This window comes from Eurytemora carolleeae, unplaced genomic scaffold (genome assembly GCF_000591075.1).
Source record: "Eurytemora carolleeae unplaced genomic scaffold, Eaff_2.0 scaffold1111, whole genome shotgun sequence".
Classification (NCBI taxonomy): domain Eukaryota; kingdom Metazoa; phylum Arthropoda; class Copepoda; order Calanoida; family Temoridae; genus Eurytemora; species Eurytemora carolleeae.
In genome coordinates, this window is record NW_019397416.1 from 127,816 (window position 1) to 145,292 (window position 17,477).

General features: G+C 31.4%; 1 protein-coding gene across 1 annotated transcript in view; it reads right to left on the reverse strand.

Annotated features, from left to right (window-relative positions):
* LOC111714168 (potassium voltage-gated channel subfamily KQT member 4) overlaps positions 1-14,307 on the reverse strand; it is a 26,960-nt gene extending 12,653 nt beyond the window's left edge. Inside the window, exons 1-8 of the mRNA XM_023489217.1 lie at positions 14,301-14,307; positions 13,647-13,758; positions 12,348-12,419; positions 10,036-10,696; positions 9,370-9,762; positions 5,577-5,646; positions 1,831-1,913; positions 872-1,097 (exon numbers count right to left, since the gene is read on the reverse strand). Coding sequence (XP_023344985.1) covers positions 872-1,097; positions 1,831-1,913; positions 5,577-5,646; positions 9,370-9,762; positions 10,036-10,696; positions 12,348-12,419; positions 13,647-13,758; positions 14,301-14,307 — 1,624 coding nt within the window. The remainder of the gene's footprint in view (positions 1-871; positions 1,098-1,830; positions 1,914-5,576; positions 5,647-9,369; positions 9,763-10,035; positions 10,697-12,347; positions 12,420-13,646; positions 13,759-14,300) is intronic.
* Between the last annotated feature and the right edge of the window lie 3,170 nt (positions 14,308-17,477).

A 17,477-nucleotide genomic window follows, 5' to 3' on the forward strand; every position in this document is an offset into this window, starting at 1 on the left:
GGGGGGGGGGGTTGTGTGGAAGAAATTTAGTCAAACCTTTCGGCTTCATTTTGTTCACTGCCTTTTGAATAATTTTCTCTTTTTCAATTTAAAACTTTTTTTCTCATATTATAATAATGATTTTAAAACATCTTTTCAATTCTGGTAAATGTTTTCATTTCATTCTGTTTAATGTTCAAGTAAAAAAAAAAAACATTTTATTTTATTTTTCAAGATTCACGCTCACCTGACATTAAACCTGAAATAACTGAAAGTCATAATCATTTTTATATCAAACTTATAACATCAATTGTTGAATATGTGCTGAAATGGAATATGTGTTCCGCGTTTATATCAAGTACTAGGCTTTTAGGGCGCTTCGCGGCCATCTTCTATTTCAATTGTGAACATTTTCTCTTTGAATGCATTGCAAAACAATAAACAAAGAAAGTTCGCGGATTTTATAAAAAAAATGTGGATTTCTAAATTTTATGAAATCGAACATTGTTTGTAATTTTAATCATCAATAAACCTTCCCTGAGGCCACGTTTGGTGTCAGTCAAAATTTGGGCCTGATCGGTTTAGCTGTTTTGACGTTTATTGGATGTAAACAGACAGAGAGGCAGACACGTAAAGTATATATCTATAGTACACTCTGACCAAAAGAACTGATAATTTTCCTCAAACTCTAATTTTCTAACTCCCCAACAACATGTTTCAGACCTTTAATTAAAAAAGATCAAGCACTGATCCTCAAATTTAAAATATTGAGATTAAAGATTAGCGATACTTTATCCAAAAAAAGTTCCCGCTTTAGTTCGTAGATAAAACTAATTTTCTTAGGCGTATATTTTTTTGTATAGTTTTAAACGGGATCCCAAAGTGGGCGTACCTGCAGGAGGAGATACTATCTGAGAAATGGGCGTGTCCGGACATGGTGTGCAGGGTGGGGGCTGGGGCACTGCGTAGGTGAATGCATTGAGACGTTTTCTATCTTCTTCATACATATCAATAAAGAGTTGAAGCTTCTCCTCTATTGTGTCAACCTGTCTCTCGGTATTAACAATCCTGCTCGCCAGACTGGACTTGGAGTCATATACATCCTTACTCTTCGTTCCCTAGATAGATAGATAGATAGATAGATAGATAGATAGATAGATAGATAGATAGATAGATAGATAGATAGATAGATAGATCGATCTGAATCGATCCTGACATTAAAGATACCACGCAACATTAAGAAAAATTAAAATCCTAAATTCTAAATCCTTGACTTAAAAATTAGTAAATCAATATAAATTTTGTTTGTTTAACATTTGCATCTTCTCGCTTGTCAATTTCTTCTAAATTTTGAATTCGTTTTAAATTTTTGTATTTGTATGGTTTGTAAAAAAAGTTTTATATTCGCTTTTATTTCAATACTTTTTTCGCTGTTTTTTTCCTAACGTTAGTAATGTTTTGATAATGTCTTTGTATGTTTTTTTTTATAAAAAATTTATAATAATTTTTGTGTCTTTTATCATTTTTGTTTTGTTCTTTTTACTTTTTGAATAATTAATAGGTTTCTGAAAACTATTCCTGTTTATTTTTATTTAGATTTGAACGCTGACAATTTTAATTAAGATTTTTAAATCATATTTTTTTTAGTAATTTTGCATTTTAAAAGATTCTGCTACTTACTGCATATTTTATAGATTTTTTTAAAGGCTTTTTGAGATACTTTTTTACTTATTTTGAGTAACAAAGTTCATCACTTGATTTTTTTTGTTTTTATTAAGTGGGTTTTGATATAAAATATTTGTTGTTGTTGTTGACATTGTTATTGTTATTGTTATTGTTATTGTTACCAACCTGTTTTCCAAGAATCTGATCCAGCCTGCCGGACAGGTTTTTGACCTTTGTCACAAGATCAGCATGACCAGCCGAGTAGGATTCTAATATAACGAGATATAAGAATAAATAATGTAATTAAAGCTAATCATTTCTTTTTTTCTGTAATAATGGTCGATTTCAAAGGTATTCAGTCAAATTCTTATTTTCCAATCTCTATATCTTTGCAACTTAATGTAGTAGATCTTTGATATTTCAAAGTGTAAATTCAGTTTTATAAAGAAATCTCAGTTTGAAAAGTCCAAGGTTTACACCATCAGGTTGCATAGATTAATTTCTTTACTTTCACTACTCCATAACAATTTACTCAAGACGTATATATCCAGGTCTACTCGTTACCAAGATCAACTCTTCGATTCTAAATGCCACAAAGGCACTATCTCAACCAGGCTTAACTTGCGGGGTCTAAAGAGGACACACAGTCCAAATCTCAGCCAGGATTAACTCCCTAGTTCTAAAGGACACTCAGTCCAATGAAATTGCTACACAGGCAATTTCTCAACCAGGAAAAATATAATTAATTCCAAGTTTAAAACATTTAATCATTTATCATTTACAGCATACTGCAAGTTTACAGAATATCATGTTTACGAGCCTTTTGCTACAATACATAATACAATCATAACAAATTAAGATTTCGCAGATTTTTATGTTTAAAATGGTGGATTTAAAAAAATAAATAAAAAATCATTTGAGTCTTTATTAATTCTGCAAGGGGGGTAAAGAACTTTTATCAGAACAACTAACCAAACATGCACAAACAAACGAGCAAACACCCCGCTCCCCCCAAAAAAAACTCCCAGTATAGTCAAATATATGAATATTCGCTAATTACCATATTTTGGCAATTAGTACTGCAATTAATGTACAGAATGCATTTATGCAAACATTATTTAGTAGGGTAAAAAAGAAATAATTTTGGGATTATTGAAAGAAAATTTAAAATTTCACATAGTTCAATGGGGATACTTTAATTAAATTTTAATTTAGGGGAAGGTTTCGTTAATTAAAATATAAAAAAAACACTTTAATCATTTAAATCTTTAATTTTAGAAAATTAAAAAAATTTAAAAAAGCCCTTTTCCAAAAGTTTTGAAAAACCAGATAGTTTGCGTAGAACATCAGTAAGGATTAGAACTCAATGGTAAAAGAAATGAACAATTGAATCAAGTCTGCAAAAATAGAACAATAAAATCTTCTCTATAGACTTTATCCAGAAGTATGAAAAGAAAAACATGATACATTTTTTTTGCCAAACATTTTTACTTTGCGGCCGTTACTATGCAGATTTTTAAAAATAGTGGATATAAATGTAGTTTCGGAAGAATTCAATGACATATAATTTAGATAACTGCGTCATATCTATTCTCTTTAATCCTTTAAATATCTACCTTAAACTTTAAACTTTACGTCAATTCCTGTTAACTTTGTAACCTAAGCTATTGAATAAAGTTAGTTGATGGAGACTCTGCTTTGATTATGGTATTAGAAGAAGTCTGTGTTCTCGTTGAAACATTACAAGCAGAGATCTTTGCTTGTTGATTTAGCATTGAATCTATAGTAAGCTTGATAATAGAGCTTTGCAAAAAAAATTGTCCAAAAAAATGAAAAATTATACATTTTTGAAAAGCCCTTGACCATGCCATTTCAAGTATGCAAACATTTTTGCAAAATTTTAAATAACCTAATTTTTAATCAAGAAAAACTAAAAATGTGCAAATTTCCTTTGACAGGTTGCTTGCAAAAGTTTGCAATTTTTTCACAAAACTTGTGCAATTCGTTTCCTTATGTCAAAGGCTTTCCAAAAAGCTAAATTTCATCAAAATCTGACAAGTGGAAGTGGGTCAAAACAAATATTTAGTTTGTTACATGAAAAAGCAGTCATTCAGGCAGTGTTCCTGAGGACTCAGGCAGTTATTATTAAAGCCCGGTTTTAGGCCTAAAGGGAGGGCTTTGGGTATGTAGGAAAAGACCAATATTTTTTAAGTTATGTAGGGGGGGTCTACCCCCCCCCCCCCAGCAGGAATAGGATTAATAAATTGCCTGGTAGCAATTTCATTGGACTGTGTGTCCTTTAGAACCCGGGATTTAAGCCTTGTTGAGATATTGCCTGTGTGACTTTTATAATCAGAGAGTAGTCGTGGTTGATCTTGGTAACGAGTAGACCTTGATAGATTCATCTCGAGTAAATTGTTATGGAGTAGGTATTTGCTACAATCATAATGATAGTGTATAATTTTAAACCTATGTAAAAAGCACCATCCAAGTCTTTCCTAGCTTGACATGTTAAAAGTTGTTTCTCATGAATTTTTGAAATAAAGTAAAAAAAGTTCCTGATCAATCATAGTTAGCAAATTCTTTTCTAATGCTTTTAAAATCTCTTTAATTCTAGATTCTTCCTTTTTCGGTTTCTAATTTTTCTTTTCCTCTGACCATTTGGAATAATTTATAAGGATAAGGAAGAGTAAGTTCCATCAGTAGGGCTGGGCAACTGTCTGTAAATTTTCAAAATTATTAGAATTTTAGGAAGCTCTGCACAACAATCTCAGTTGTTTATTCCATTTCAAAATTGTATGTTTGGTAAATTTGCTAGTATTACATTATGCAAAATTTTTAATCGGGCAAATTTAATCAAACGATTTTTCAAAAATTTTGGTAAAATCGTTTTGAAAATCGTTTCATGTAATAATTTGGCAAAATGTTATAAAACAAATAAATTCAACTATGCTCAAGCTTGCATTACTAATAGGCAAATGTATTATTTATATGAACAATTTTCATATATGAACCCTGTGTTGCAAAGATATAGAGATTAGAAATTTATATTCCTTTAAATATGTTTTTTTTTAATAAAATCCAGTAATTCCTATGGTAAACAGATTTTATATTTCAGAAAAATATTTCCGGAGGCCGAATTTAAAGAACATAAACCGCGTTGCTAAATTGCTAAGAACTGGTTCCAATTGAGCACCGGCTCAAATTTCGGAACACTTAATACAATTTCAAGTGTAACCAACAGTTAGAGCCGCGTCTCCAATTTGAGACGCGGCTAAAATTCTTTAAATTCGGTCTTGGTTTTGAATACACCCCATCCTTACCACCCAATGTAATAAAGCTATGAAATTATTGATTTTTTTTATTTTTTTTGATCGCATCTTCAGCATTAATCCTATCCCGGCTGGACTATTTTTTTTTTCAGGGAGGAAAAGGGAAAGGGGACCTTTCAGGTTTACGTCCTTAAAAATTCTAGGAGTGATGGATTAAAGATTTTCGAAATTTTAATTATTACGCTCTGAAAATTTCAGGCGAAGAAGTAGATTGAATTTTTTAATACCATTCTTGGCAAGAACGGGATGGGGAATGGGTCTAGGTATATAACAATGTTATTTCACTATTTTAAAAAAAGGTGGGAATGGAATGTTTTTTTGGTTGAAAATTGATGGTTGAATTTTCTTAGCAACTCAGGAAGTGTAAATTGTAGTTCTGAAAGGGGGGGATTCTCACAATTTTTTTTCAAAGCAGGGGTGTGAATTGCAGGGAGGGGGTAAAATCCTCTCGGAGGGAGGGGGGGTAATTAAAACATTTTTGGTTTATCCCCCCCACCCATGCCCACTAACTTAAATCCTTTCGCCCTTGGGCAGTAGACTTAGATCAATAATGTATAAGAAAGAATTGAAATATGTTTAAAGATATATCTCATTGTATTCCTATCACGTCTTTAACATCATAAGGCCGCAGGGCTTCCTTGAATTTTCTTCTTGCTGCCATATATTTGAGCTTTCTATATGTACAATACAATTATTGAGAATAGATCCTAGAGTAAAGTATTAAATTAGTTCTGCAGAACAGAAATTGAAGTTCTTTACAGCAGAAATCAGTTGTAAAAACAGAAATCAGTTGTAAAAACAGAAATCAGTTCTATAAATAAGTTCTAATAAAAATAATCAGTTCACTGAAGAATAAATCAGTTATATAAAACAGAAATATGATAAAGTATGTAGAAAGAAATCAGACCAAAATAAGTTCTCTAAGACAAAAATCAGTTCTATTCAACAAAATCAGTTTTTAAATTAAAAACAGAAATTAGTTTTAATAGAAAAACATCAGTTCTATCAAACATAAATCAGTTCTATAAAACGGAAATCAGTTCTATAAAGAAGAAATCAGTTTTATAAAACAGAAATCAGTTCTATAAAACTTTTATAGAAGAAATAAATTTAACAATTTCACGAACCACAAACGGTAGACTTGAAAGACGTCATGTAAGTAATCTTATGATTTTTTATGATGTTTTAAAACAAATGATTTTTACCAATAACGTTTCAAGTTATTGACGTGCCTTTAGTTGTTTTGTTTTTGGGTCGTTTTTGGTCTATATATTTTGTCAGAGTTAAAATTTGGCAAATGTTTTTAAGTTAAAAATCAACGTCTGATTTTTGAAATCATTAATTGAGTATTACAGTTGACTTCCAATTCCAAACTTGTATGGTCCCGGCCCCGGTGCAATCAGTTTGAATGTTAAAACTGAAGAACTGTATTGTATGTTTAAACCGGAGGACTGTATTGTATGTTTAAACCTAATGACTGTATTGTATATTTAAACTGAAGGACTGTATTGTATGTTTAAACCTAATGACTGTATTTTATGCTTAAACTGAAGAACTGTATTGTATGTTTAAACTAAACGACTGTATTGTATGTTTAAACCGAAGGACTGTATTGTATGTTTAAACCTAATGACTGTATTGTATGTTTAAACTGAAGGACTGTATTGTATGTTTAAACNCCCCCCCCGACTTTTATAGATTAAGTCCCCCTTCCAGGCTTTGTATACCTAGCTAATGATTATGTCGTAAATGATTATTTCTAACTATTAAATCTGATAGATCAAATAGTTTATGTTTGAAATATCACAGGTTTCACGGCCAAGATATACCGTGACTAAAAATTTGACTATCAGTGTTATTTTCGGTGTTATTTTTTTCATGTATCACAATATTGATCCCTTAGTTTTTTATCGGTTGTACAAATATTTTTTAAAATGTGTTCAAACATTCTGCTAAATCTGACATACCATTCATTGAGTATTATCGATACAAAGTTTATTTTCATGTTGAACCATGGAAAATTTAAAGTTTTGAATTTAATTTAAGAATGGATGGAAACACGAAAGCTTGCTTTCATCTTACTTTCAAAGAAATTGAAGGTTTAAGCACAAAGGAAGCGGAGCCCCGGAGTTGACTGCCAAATTAAAGGACCATTCAACAAAATAGTTTACAGTTAAAGGGAATGTAGACGGATTTCAGAACGTTATACCCTTTTAGCCTCGAGTCGAAGTGCTAATAATTTCAAAAAAGTAATTGAATTAAATGACATTTTTTATTTAAAGCCGGGCAACCAGGCGTATATTTTTTTTTTTCTTTGGGACTTGAAACCCAGTAGAAGTCATATATTCCGAGCCCCCGTAGCCCCCCCCCCCTGTATACTCCTCTACCCAGGCCATTATTTTAAATAGAGTTATGATTTTTTAAATTTGGAAATATCTATAAAATTCCCGATTTGTTGCATTACAGAATTTTACATTCAAAAATCTGGACAAAATATTTCCCGATGGGATCGGAGTATGTACTTAATAAAATTTGCCTTTTTCGTTCTTGGCAAGCTTTCTTCTGTAGGATTGTAAACATGATTTTGATTTTGATTTAGGATTTAAAATTTTTATTATCGAGAAGACAATTCAACCTTTTCTAGGGATCTAATTTAAAGAATTTAAGCTACGTCGCTGAACAACATACTGCCGGTTTAAAGTTAGATATTAAGGAAGGATCTTAAGCGGGGGTTCAAATTTGAAACGGCGTGGTTGTAGCTATTTTTGAAATAAGCATTGCTAAAGGGAGTGACCGGCTATGTAAGGTAGTTGAACTGAGTTACAGGGTTGTGGAAAACTTCTTTCGGATTAATTTGAGACATATTAAACTTTTTAAAGATCTGTAAATCCTGAGCTTTAGCGCGAATTCGACGTTCAAAACTTCCACTTTGGGGGTGGATACGTTTTCAGAATTAGTTTTTTTTTTAAAATTATTAAATAACGACAGTGAAAAATACAGTAAAAATTTTACAGTAATCTAATTAGATGGTTAGGAACATATTTCTCAAAAGAAATTTGTCAATAAATCAATGCTAGAATCAATTATTTCGTTTTCATTATTATATTGAATTTCTCATTTTCTTTGAATTTAGATTTCTACAATATCTTCAAATGTCGTTTCAATGTTAGTTCTAGAAAATCTGAAAAAAATCTTGTAAATAATGAGAAACCAGAATAATGAGAAAATAGAAACTAATAATTGAACAAGATTACTTATTTTCGGTGATAAGATTAATTTTTATTTTCTCAACATGTTCCTATATATGATGTCTGTAGTTTATTGTAGAACTTTTTTTACATTTTATGTCGTCGTTATTTAATAATTCAAAAAAACTAATTCTGAAAATGTATCCACCCCCAAAATAGGAGTTTTGAAAGTCGAATTTGCGCTCAAACTCCGGATTTACAGATCTTTAAAAAGTTTAATATTTCTCAAAAGATTCCGAAAGATCGTTTTCCACAACACTGCATACTCAGTTTAACTACCTTACATAACCGGTCACGATCCCTTTAATAAGAATATCAAGAATATCAAAATACAAAAAAAAAAGAATTTGCTGGAAAGAAATATATATACGGGTTTCTTTGGTAAAACATTTTTTCCATTTTGCCATTAGCTGAAACTTTTCGCTGATAATTTGTGATACATTTTCATGAACCTTTGGAACATCACATAATAGACATTTGTAAACATTTTCTGAAGAAAAAAAATTGCGAATTTTTTCTATCTATAATATCTATACATAAATTTAGCTTGTCTGTCTGTCCGTTTGTATCCAATAAACGTCAAAACGGCTGAACCGATCGGGCTCAAATTTTGTATGGGACCTCACGTGACCCCAGGGAAGGTTTATGAATGATCAAAAATTGAAAAATTTGTGTTTTACTTAAAAAGATTTCAAATCTTAAAAATCCGCATTTTTTTTCATAAAATCCGCGAAATTCTTTTCTTCTTTGTTTTTTAATTTTTACAATGAGAACACGTTCACAATTGAAATAGAAGAAGGGCGCGAAGCGCCCTAAAAGCCTAGTATATATATACTTTGCTTGGGTGTCTGTTTGTTCGTATACAATAAACGTCAAAACAGCTGAATTGATCAAGCCCAACCAAATTTGATTTTTATTCAATTTTGAAAACATAAAAATTATATTTTTATAAAATCCGCAAAATCTCATTGTTATTATTTTACAATGTATACAAAGAAAAATGTGTACAATTTAAAAAAAAGGGCTTGAAGCGCCTTAAAAGTCTAGTGTTTCAAAAAATGCTACCACTTGGAGTGCTATTTCATTTAAGTATTTAAGTATCTCTTAAGTATTAAACTTTTAGATTATTTTAAAAAATTGCTCACCTTACTGCTCGTATTCTTCCTTTGTCTTCTCGGAGATTTCATGCAAAATTCCCTTTGGAGAAGAGAGCAGAGCATTAAGGGCAGAGCTGGATCATTACTATCAAGATGGTTAGGAGGAGCTGCGGGCAGAGTTGCATTGAAGTTTAGAGCGTTGTTCCACGGGAACGGAGAGGAAGCTCGTGACGCACCTTTGGAGCCCCGAGGACTTTGGTTTCGGGAAGGGTTTCGAGAAATGTTCCGCGACGGGTTCCTGGAAGGATTTGGAGAAAGGGAGCGTGAATGTTTTGAGGTTGTTCTTGATAAACCAGGCTTATCTCCGGACTTTCTAGTCTGATCAGTTTCATCGCAGATGTTGCTTTGAGTCTCAAAATTTTCTGTAGAAAACCCCCTCTCCTGAAAATTCGGTAACAGTAAAACAACCAAAAAAGGAAAAAATACTTGTACGAATTGAGTTGCCACTAACTCTGATTTTCTAATCCCTATATATTTGAAACCTAAATGTATAAACCTTTGATATTTCAAACTTAGATTATTTGATGTAACAGAATTTATATTTTGGTACATAACATTGGGTTAATATATAATATTAGAAAATTAGAGTTTGTGGCAAAGACTCAATTCCTTTATATAAGTTTTGTCAAATAAAACTCTGTTAAATGAATTTTCCTGTTTTTGCACAGTAGATCGGTTCCTGTTTCTTCTAAGGGTGGGTAAACGCTGAACAAAAGACGACTGTGTTTTGAGTACAGGTTGGGATCTATGCCGCGGCACGAGATGCATCTTCCACGTGACCTCACTTGTGCAGTTCTCATCCGCGGCATAACATCGCCACAAGCATTGAATAAGAGTTGCGGCTGGAATACGACGCCGGATCATGTGCTTTTGTCGTTGTTGTTGCTGAACTTTTAGAGCAAATCCTGAGCCTAAAATTCCGGCTGGAAGGGCAAAAAATGATATGCCACATAGTGCACAAAAAGAAGCCATTATCTTTCCTTTCCAAGTCACTGGCACCGCATCACCGTAACCAACCGTACATAATGTTATCACTCCCCACCATAGTGCGTGGGCAAAACTTTTAAATTTTTCATTCTCCTCTTTCTCCACCATATATATTACAAAAGAGGAGAAAACTAGTACAAGGAAACCAATGTAAAGTGTTGTGATGAGTTCTTGTCTGTGAGCATATATAACTGTTCCTAGAAGTTTCCATGTACCCCCGCGTCTATCCATTCTGACCATACGAAGGATTTGGAAAAAACGCAGACCACGCAGTGCTGATGCAGCAACTACTCGTTCTCCTAGTCCAGAGAGAACAACAAGGGAGGCACTGCCGAACCAAAAATATTTTTGATTAAAAAAATCAAAAATTAAAACTAAAATTTGTCGGTTTGGGATTTTTTTCCCCTCTGATTTGTTTGCATAGTCAGAGAAATATATTCTTTAAAAAAATTTATTGATAGAAAAACTTAAACAAATGAAATTTATTTTGAAAACAGATAAAGGTTTTTTGTTTTAAAAATCATTATTTGATCACACACAAAAATACAATTAGACCCTTTGGACTACAGTTTTGGAGTTTAAACTTGTTACAAGTTTACCTTGCTTTATTTTCTACCAGCAGAAAAGTTGCTTTATTGTTTGTTCTTTTTACATGAAAGTAAAGTTGCTGATGAATTTTTCTTTATGTTTTTGATAATATTAAACATGTTTTCCACACAAACACCAGACAGTGGAAAGTGACGTTTGCGAGTAAAAACAAAAGAATTAAACATCTGGCCCAAACTTTCATCGAAAATGTTGTAAATCTTTGATAATATTTTATGCCCTTTAATCTAACTTTGGCCTGATTAAACTAAGTTTTATCTTCAAGGATTGGACACTTTCAAAACATAATAATGGAAGGACAACAATTCCACGTGACTTGGACGAGAAAATTAGGACAATGCGGTTCGGACGAGAAGTTGTAGTGGCTGGCCTTCCTCCCCTCACTCAGTTAGTTCTTTAAATTAGAATTTTCCAGGGAGTAAGGAATAGGAGGGAGATATAACTGACGCGGTTCGCCCTACCATATGATTATACATGCTTTGCAGACGGTACTTCATTTGTATAAGAAATATTCAAAAGCATGTATAATCATATGGTAGGGCGAACCGCGTCAGTTATATCTCCCTTTTATTCCTTACTCCCTGGAATTTTCTTATCTTTGTATCTTTCAAACCTTATGGTGTTAACCAAACACCTGACACAAGCTTTCATCTAAAATGTTGTGAATCTTTGCTATTTCAAACCATAAATGCTGCTAAATCTATTAGTCAAAGTCGGAAATATCTATGGTTAACACCATAAGGTTGCAAATGCAAGAATGAGAAAATTCTAATTTAAAAAACTAACTGAGTGAGGGGAGGAAGACCAGCCACTACAACTTCTCGTCCGAACCGCATTGTCCTAACTTTCTCGTCCAAGCCACCTGGAATTGTTGTCCTTCCATTATTATGTTTTGAAAGTGTCCAATTCTTGAAGATAAAACTTTTTTTAATTAGAATATGGTAAGACTAAAGTATTGCATTGATTACACTGCGTGTTAGAATCTTCGAATCATGATGTCAAACTTTATTTTGGTTAAACGTAAATCTCTTTGGTTAAATCAACCGGGGGAAAAAAACATGTTTTTTTATAATTAACAAAAAAAGATTGAAGTTCTATGAACTCGAAATATCTTGCGGCATTCTATCCTAAGACTATTTGAAAATAAGCGTAGAAAGGGAAATTTTTCAAGAATATAGAAATTTAAAACTTTAATTCAAATAAAATAAAACAGTTATTTATCATCAAAGATTGGAAAAATAATATTGGAAAGACGAGCATTTCGAAGTGGTTCGGACGGAAAAAATAGGAAAATGTGGCTCGGGCTAGAAATTGTGGTTTGCCCTCCTGCCCTCGTTGAGTTCTCTTCATTATTTAAAAGAATATTTTTGTTCCTAATGGTAACTACATCTATCAGACAGAAAGGACTTTTCATGAAATACATTCTTCCCATCCAACCTTGAAACCTAAACAATATTGAACAATAGATCATAGAATATATAGATATATAGAGTTCACACTTATTAATTTGGTTCTAAATCGTACAATATGACTTCTTGCATTAAAGGATATTTATATTAGCTCTGTTTTTATGTTTTCTCAATGTATTAAAGGATCTTAGTGATATCTCTGTATTCTGTATTATCTATTTATTAAATAATTTTAGGCTAGCTTTGTATTCTGTATTCTCTAGGTATTAAAGGATATTAGTGCAAGCTTTGTATTCTGTATTCTCTATGTATTAGAGAATATTAGGCTAGCTCGTATTCTATATTCTCTATATATTAAAGGATATTACTGCTATCTCAGTTTGTGTATTCTCTATATATTAAAGGATATTACTGCTATCTCTGTATTCTGTATTCTCTATATATTAAAGGATATTAGTACTAGCTTTGTATTCTGTATTATCTATGTATTAGAGGATATTAGTGCTATCTCTGTAATCTGTATTTCTATGTATTTAAGGATATTAGTGCTAGATTTGCATTCTGTATTCGCTATGTATTAGAGATTATTAGTCTAGTTCGTATTATATATTCTCTATGTATTAAATGATATTAGGCTAGCCTTGTATTCTGTATTCTCTATGTATTAGAGGATATTAGTGCTAGCTCTGTATTCTGTATTCTCTATGGACTGTACAGGAAACTAAGCAGTCACCTGATATCCGAAACCAATAGTTTCAGAAGAGTCTGAAATACAATGTCCATGCTTAGGAACACAGTGGTTAAATATTTCCAAAGTTTGGGGGGGGGGAGCACAGTGTTAAATTTATCCAAAGTTTAGGGGCACAGTGGTTCAAGATATTCAAAATTTGGAATCAAAGACTGTAAATATATTTAAGTTTTTGGAGCACAATGGTTATAGACATTCAAGGTTTGTGGACAGAGTGGTTGAACAGTAGTTAAAGATACCTGGATATACAACCTGAAGACCAGGATAAAGAACTCTCTCCTATACCTGGATATACAACCTGGAGACCAGGATAAAGAACTCTCTCCTATAACTGGATTTATAACCTGGAGACCAAAAAAACTCTGCTCCTATACCTGGATATATAACCTGGAGACCAGGATAAAAAACTCTGCTCCTATACCTGGATATACAACCTGGAGACCAGGATAAAGAACTTTGCTCCTTTACCTGGATATATAACCTGGAGACCAGGATAAAGAACTCTGCTCCTTTACCTGGATCTACAACCTGCAGACCAAAGACGGATAAAGAACTCTGCTCCGAACCAGATTACTATAACTATCTCCAGGTAAAAAAGGATCTCTGTTGCCAACTCCTCATATTCATCTAAAAAAAATTAAAGAAATTGTGTTTTGCCACAAACTCTGATTTTCTAATCCCTATATTTTTGCAACCAGATGTCGTAGACCTTAGATATTTCAACCTATAATTCTTTTGTATCAAATAATTTAAGTTTGAAATATTGAAGGTGTACACAATTAATACGATGTCGTGGATCTTTGATATTTCAAATCCTTTAATCAAAGTTTGAAATATGCAAGCTTAATATTGGTTGCAAAGATGTAAGGATTTAGTAATTTCAGTATGAGGGAAGTAGGGAAGTAATCAATTCCCGCTATGTTAATTTTTCTTGAAGCTTAATAGATATTCATATCGTATGTAGACTTTTTCAAGATTAAAAATTTAAAGTTTGAAATTTTAAAGGTTAATGCGTCATGATCATGTTAATTGAAATAATCAAAGATAATTTTTTATTTATTATATTAGTTATCCGCAATCTCTTAAACTTTTTTAAAGAACTTATAGTGTAGGCGTAATTTAAAGTAATCTTCTACAAGTACTACTAGAAATCAGGCCTATTTAAATACCAAGCATCTTGTGCTTTCACTTAAAATCTCAAAATAATAATAATTAATTTTTAATTTAATTGTGTTTCCATATTTCCAACATATTGTGTGAGGTTTGTAAGTTCCAATAAACAACTAGAGTCTATAGAAACTAATTAAAACTTGTATTTGTGTTATATTGCAACATTGCTTTTCTGGCCTTCAACCTACATGGGGTAGGGATGGGTAGGGGTTTTAATCGTTTTCGTTTTTCTTCGTATTGAACTTTTGAAAACCGAAACAACAATACGATCGTTTTCTGGAAAAAACGATAGTTTTTTTTAAAAATGTTCTTTAATAAAAAAAACATTTTACATTTACTTTGTTTTATTTTCAGTAAGAACAGAATATGATTCTTGATTTAAATGTGTTTTTTTTTATCGTGAGGAATGACCTGAATGTTTTTTATCTAATATTTTTCTAATCGAAGGGTGCAGTGGTAGTGATCCTTTAACTTCAATGTTATGCAAAAGCCAATTTATTTGGTAAAATATCAATATAATTTTTATTCTTCAATAGCTCTTCAATTAGAGGTGTTATGATTGAAAATAAGAGTTCAATCTTAGTTAAGATTAATTGATTAAATTTCAAAATATAGAAGATTTAAGTATTATAAAGTATGTTTTGAAAGGGACTGTGAACATAATTTCAAGTAAGATTATGTACAACTCACAACCATTTTTCATTCATCCTTGATTAGACAGAAATACAAAGAGTACCGTTTTGAATCTGACATGCCACTTTACTCATTTTTTGTCAAGAATATTTTTAATATTAAAGGCCACTTATCAACCACGTGACACATAAATCTTATTGGATTTAAGGTTCTATTCTTTAAACAAATGTTTTTGTTTATAAAAATCTAATTTGTCTAAATAAATTTTTGATGCAGATAATAGTTAAATGATGATAACTTGGTAAGGCAGTAAAAAACCTTGCAAGATTCTATATACATGTTGTATATACATACATATTGTTTTTCAATGCTGCCAAAACACGAAATAATTTGTACAACAATATAATAAAAAAAATACATACTTCCATGGCCCAAAAAACTCAGCGAACCTTTTTTTCTTTCAAAATCAAAAGTTCAGGTAACAAAAATGTGTAAATAAATTGCTTCTAACGAAATCTAAAATTTTAAAAAGATTGAATCACAGAATTTTAGTTCTGGTATAATTTTTACGGAAAATTGTTTTTCAATGATTCTTAAGGTTTCAACTGGACAGCGTATATTTAATACTTTAGAATTTACGAAGAAGAAAGGAACTGTAGAGAATTTAAATACAGAAAATTGTAGATTATGGCCTAAACAGAAAATTGTAGATTATGGCCTCAGCAGAAAATTGTAGATTATGACCTAAGCAGAAAATTGTAGATTATGGCCTGAACAGAAAATTGTAGGGTATGGTCTAAACAGAAAATTGTAGATTATGGCCTAAACAGAAAATTGTAGATTATGGCCTAAACAAAAAATTGTAGATTATGACCTAAGCAGAAAATTGTAGATTATGGCCTGAACAGAAAATTGTAGATTATGGCCTAAGCAGAAAATTGTAGATTATGACCTAAGCAGAAAATTGTATATTATGGCCTAAACAGAAAATTGTAGATTATGGTCTAAACAGAAAATTGTAGATTATGGTCTAAACAGAAAATAGTAGATTATGGCCTAAACAAAAAATTGTAGATTATGGGCCAAACAGAAAATTGTAGATTATGGCCTGGGCAGAAAATTGTAGATTATGGCCTAAACAGAAAATTGTAGATTATGGCCTTAACAGAAAAAATCCAAATATTATAATAGGTTTTATATTAATTAGCTTTTTTGTTTTGTAAAATACAAAAATAAAATAAAATATTTTTGAAAAAATATGTTTTTTTTAAGAGTTTTTAACCCCAAATATTTTTTCATTAGGTTTTGTAAACTTCTATTAAAATGAAATTGTATTACAGGTTTCCGTTTTTCATATGTATATAGATAATCAATAACCTTTTAGTCTATATTTCTATTTTCAAATGAAGCTTTTCGATAAATAATACATTAACTAGTTATATTAATCAATTTTACATGTAATACTGCAGATGTGTAAAAAGTAAAAAGAAATAAATAAGCTTAAAAAAGGCAATATCGTACAAATTCTGTAAATCAAATATCTTTTACTTGATTAATTTCATTTTCATTGATCAATTTATTTAGTTTTCAATCCCTTAAGTGGAATTTTCCAGTAACGGTGTTTGCTTATTTTGATCTGAGAAACATAGAAATTTCGATTAAAAATATTTTTGTTTTTCATTCTAAAACGCATTCATTTTACAATAAGAATAATATTCAATGTTTTCGATAATTTTCATGTGCAAATTTTAATGGAGTGATAGCTAAAGATAAAAGGTGGTTACTGATAAATTTGAATCAAATTCAGAATTGGAAATTACATTTTTTTAGGAACAACGAAATAACAAAGTCAAATTTCGCGAATTTTCCATGCATTTTTTGTAAATTTTCAAAAATTAAAAATGTTGCTTGATAGTTTTTGAACTAACACTTTTGTACTTTGACGAGCCATGAGCCTTCTTGTGAGTTCCCAAACAAACTTTGAGTCTGAGTTTTCACATCTACTGGCAAAATATTTAAAATGCTAAATGTTCAGCAGGACCCATAAAACTGTGGAATAGGAAGACGACTACTAGATTCAAATTATGATTTTTAATAGTTCAATAAACATGAAACAACGCAATTTTGCAGTATATTTCTCTTGATACGTTGATTTTCATTCAAATCGTAAAACTAGTTGTTTTATAACATAATCTATATAAAAAATTCATCTATATCTTGTGTATAGCAGGCCAAACGGCTGGACCGATTGAGCTGAAATTTGTTGTGGACACTCATGTGTTGCCGGGAGTGTTAAAGGCTGAAAATTTTTTTAAAAATTTTAAATTTTGTTTTTTTTTCAAAAATGTTTTCCACGCGCAACGCCGGTCCCTCTTGTTAGTAAATACATAAAAGAATACTTCGTATTCCTATTCCACAACTTTATGGGTCTGACTGTTTAAAAGCAGTGTACGATACTACATAGACATCATACCGATACGTACGTGCTTTTAACCCTATCCCAGCTTGGGTACTTGAAAACCAGGATACCCCCCCCCTCTGGT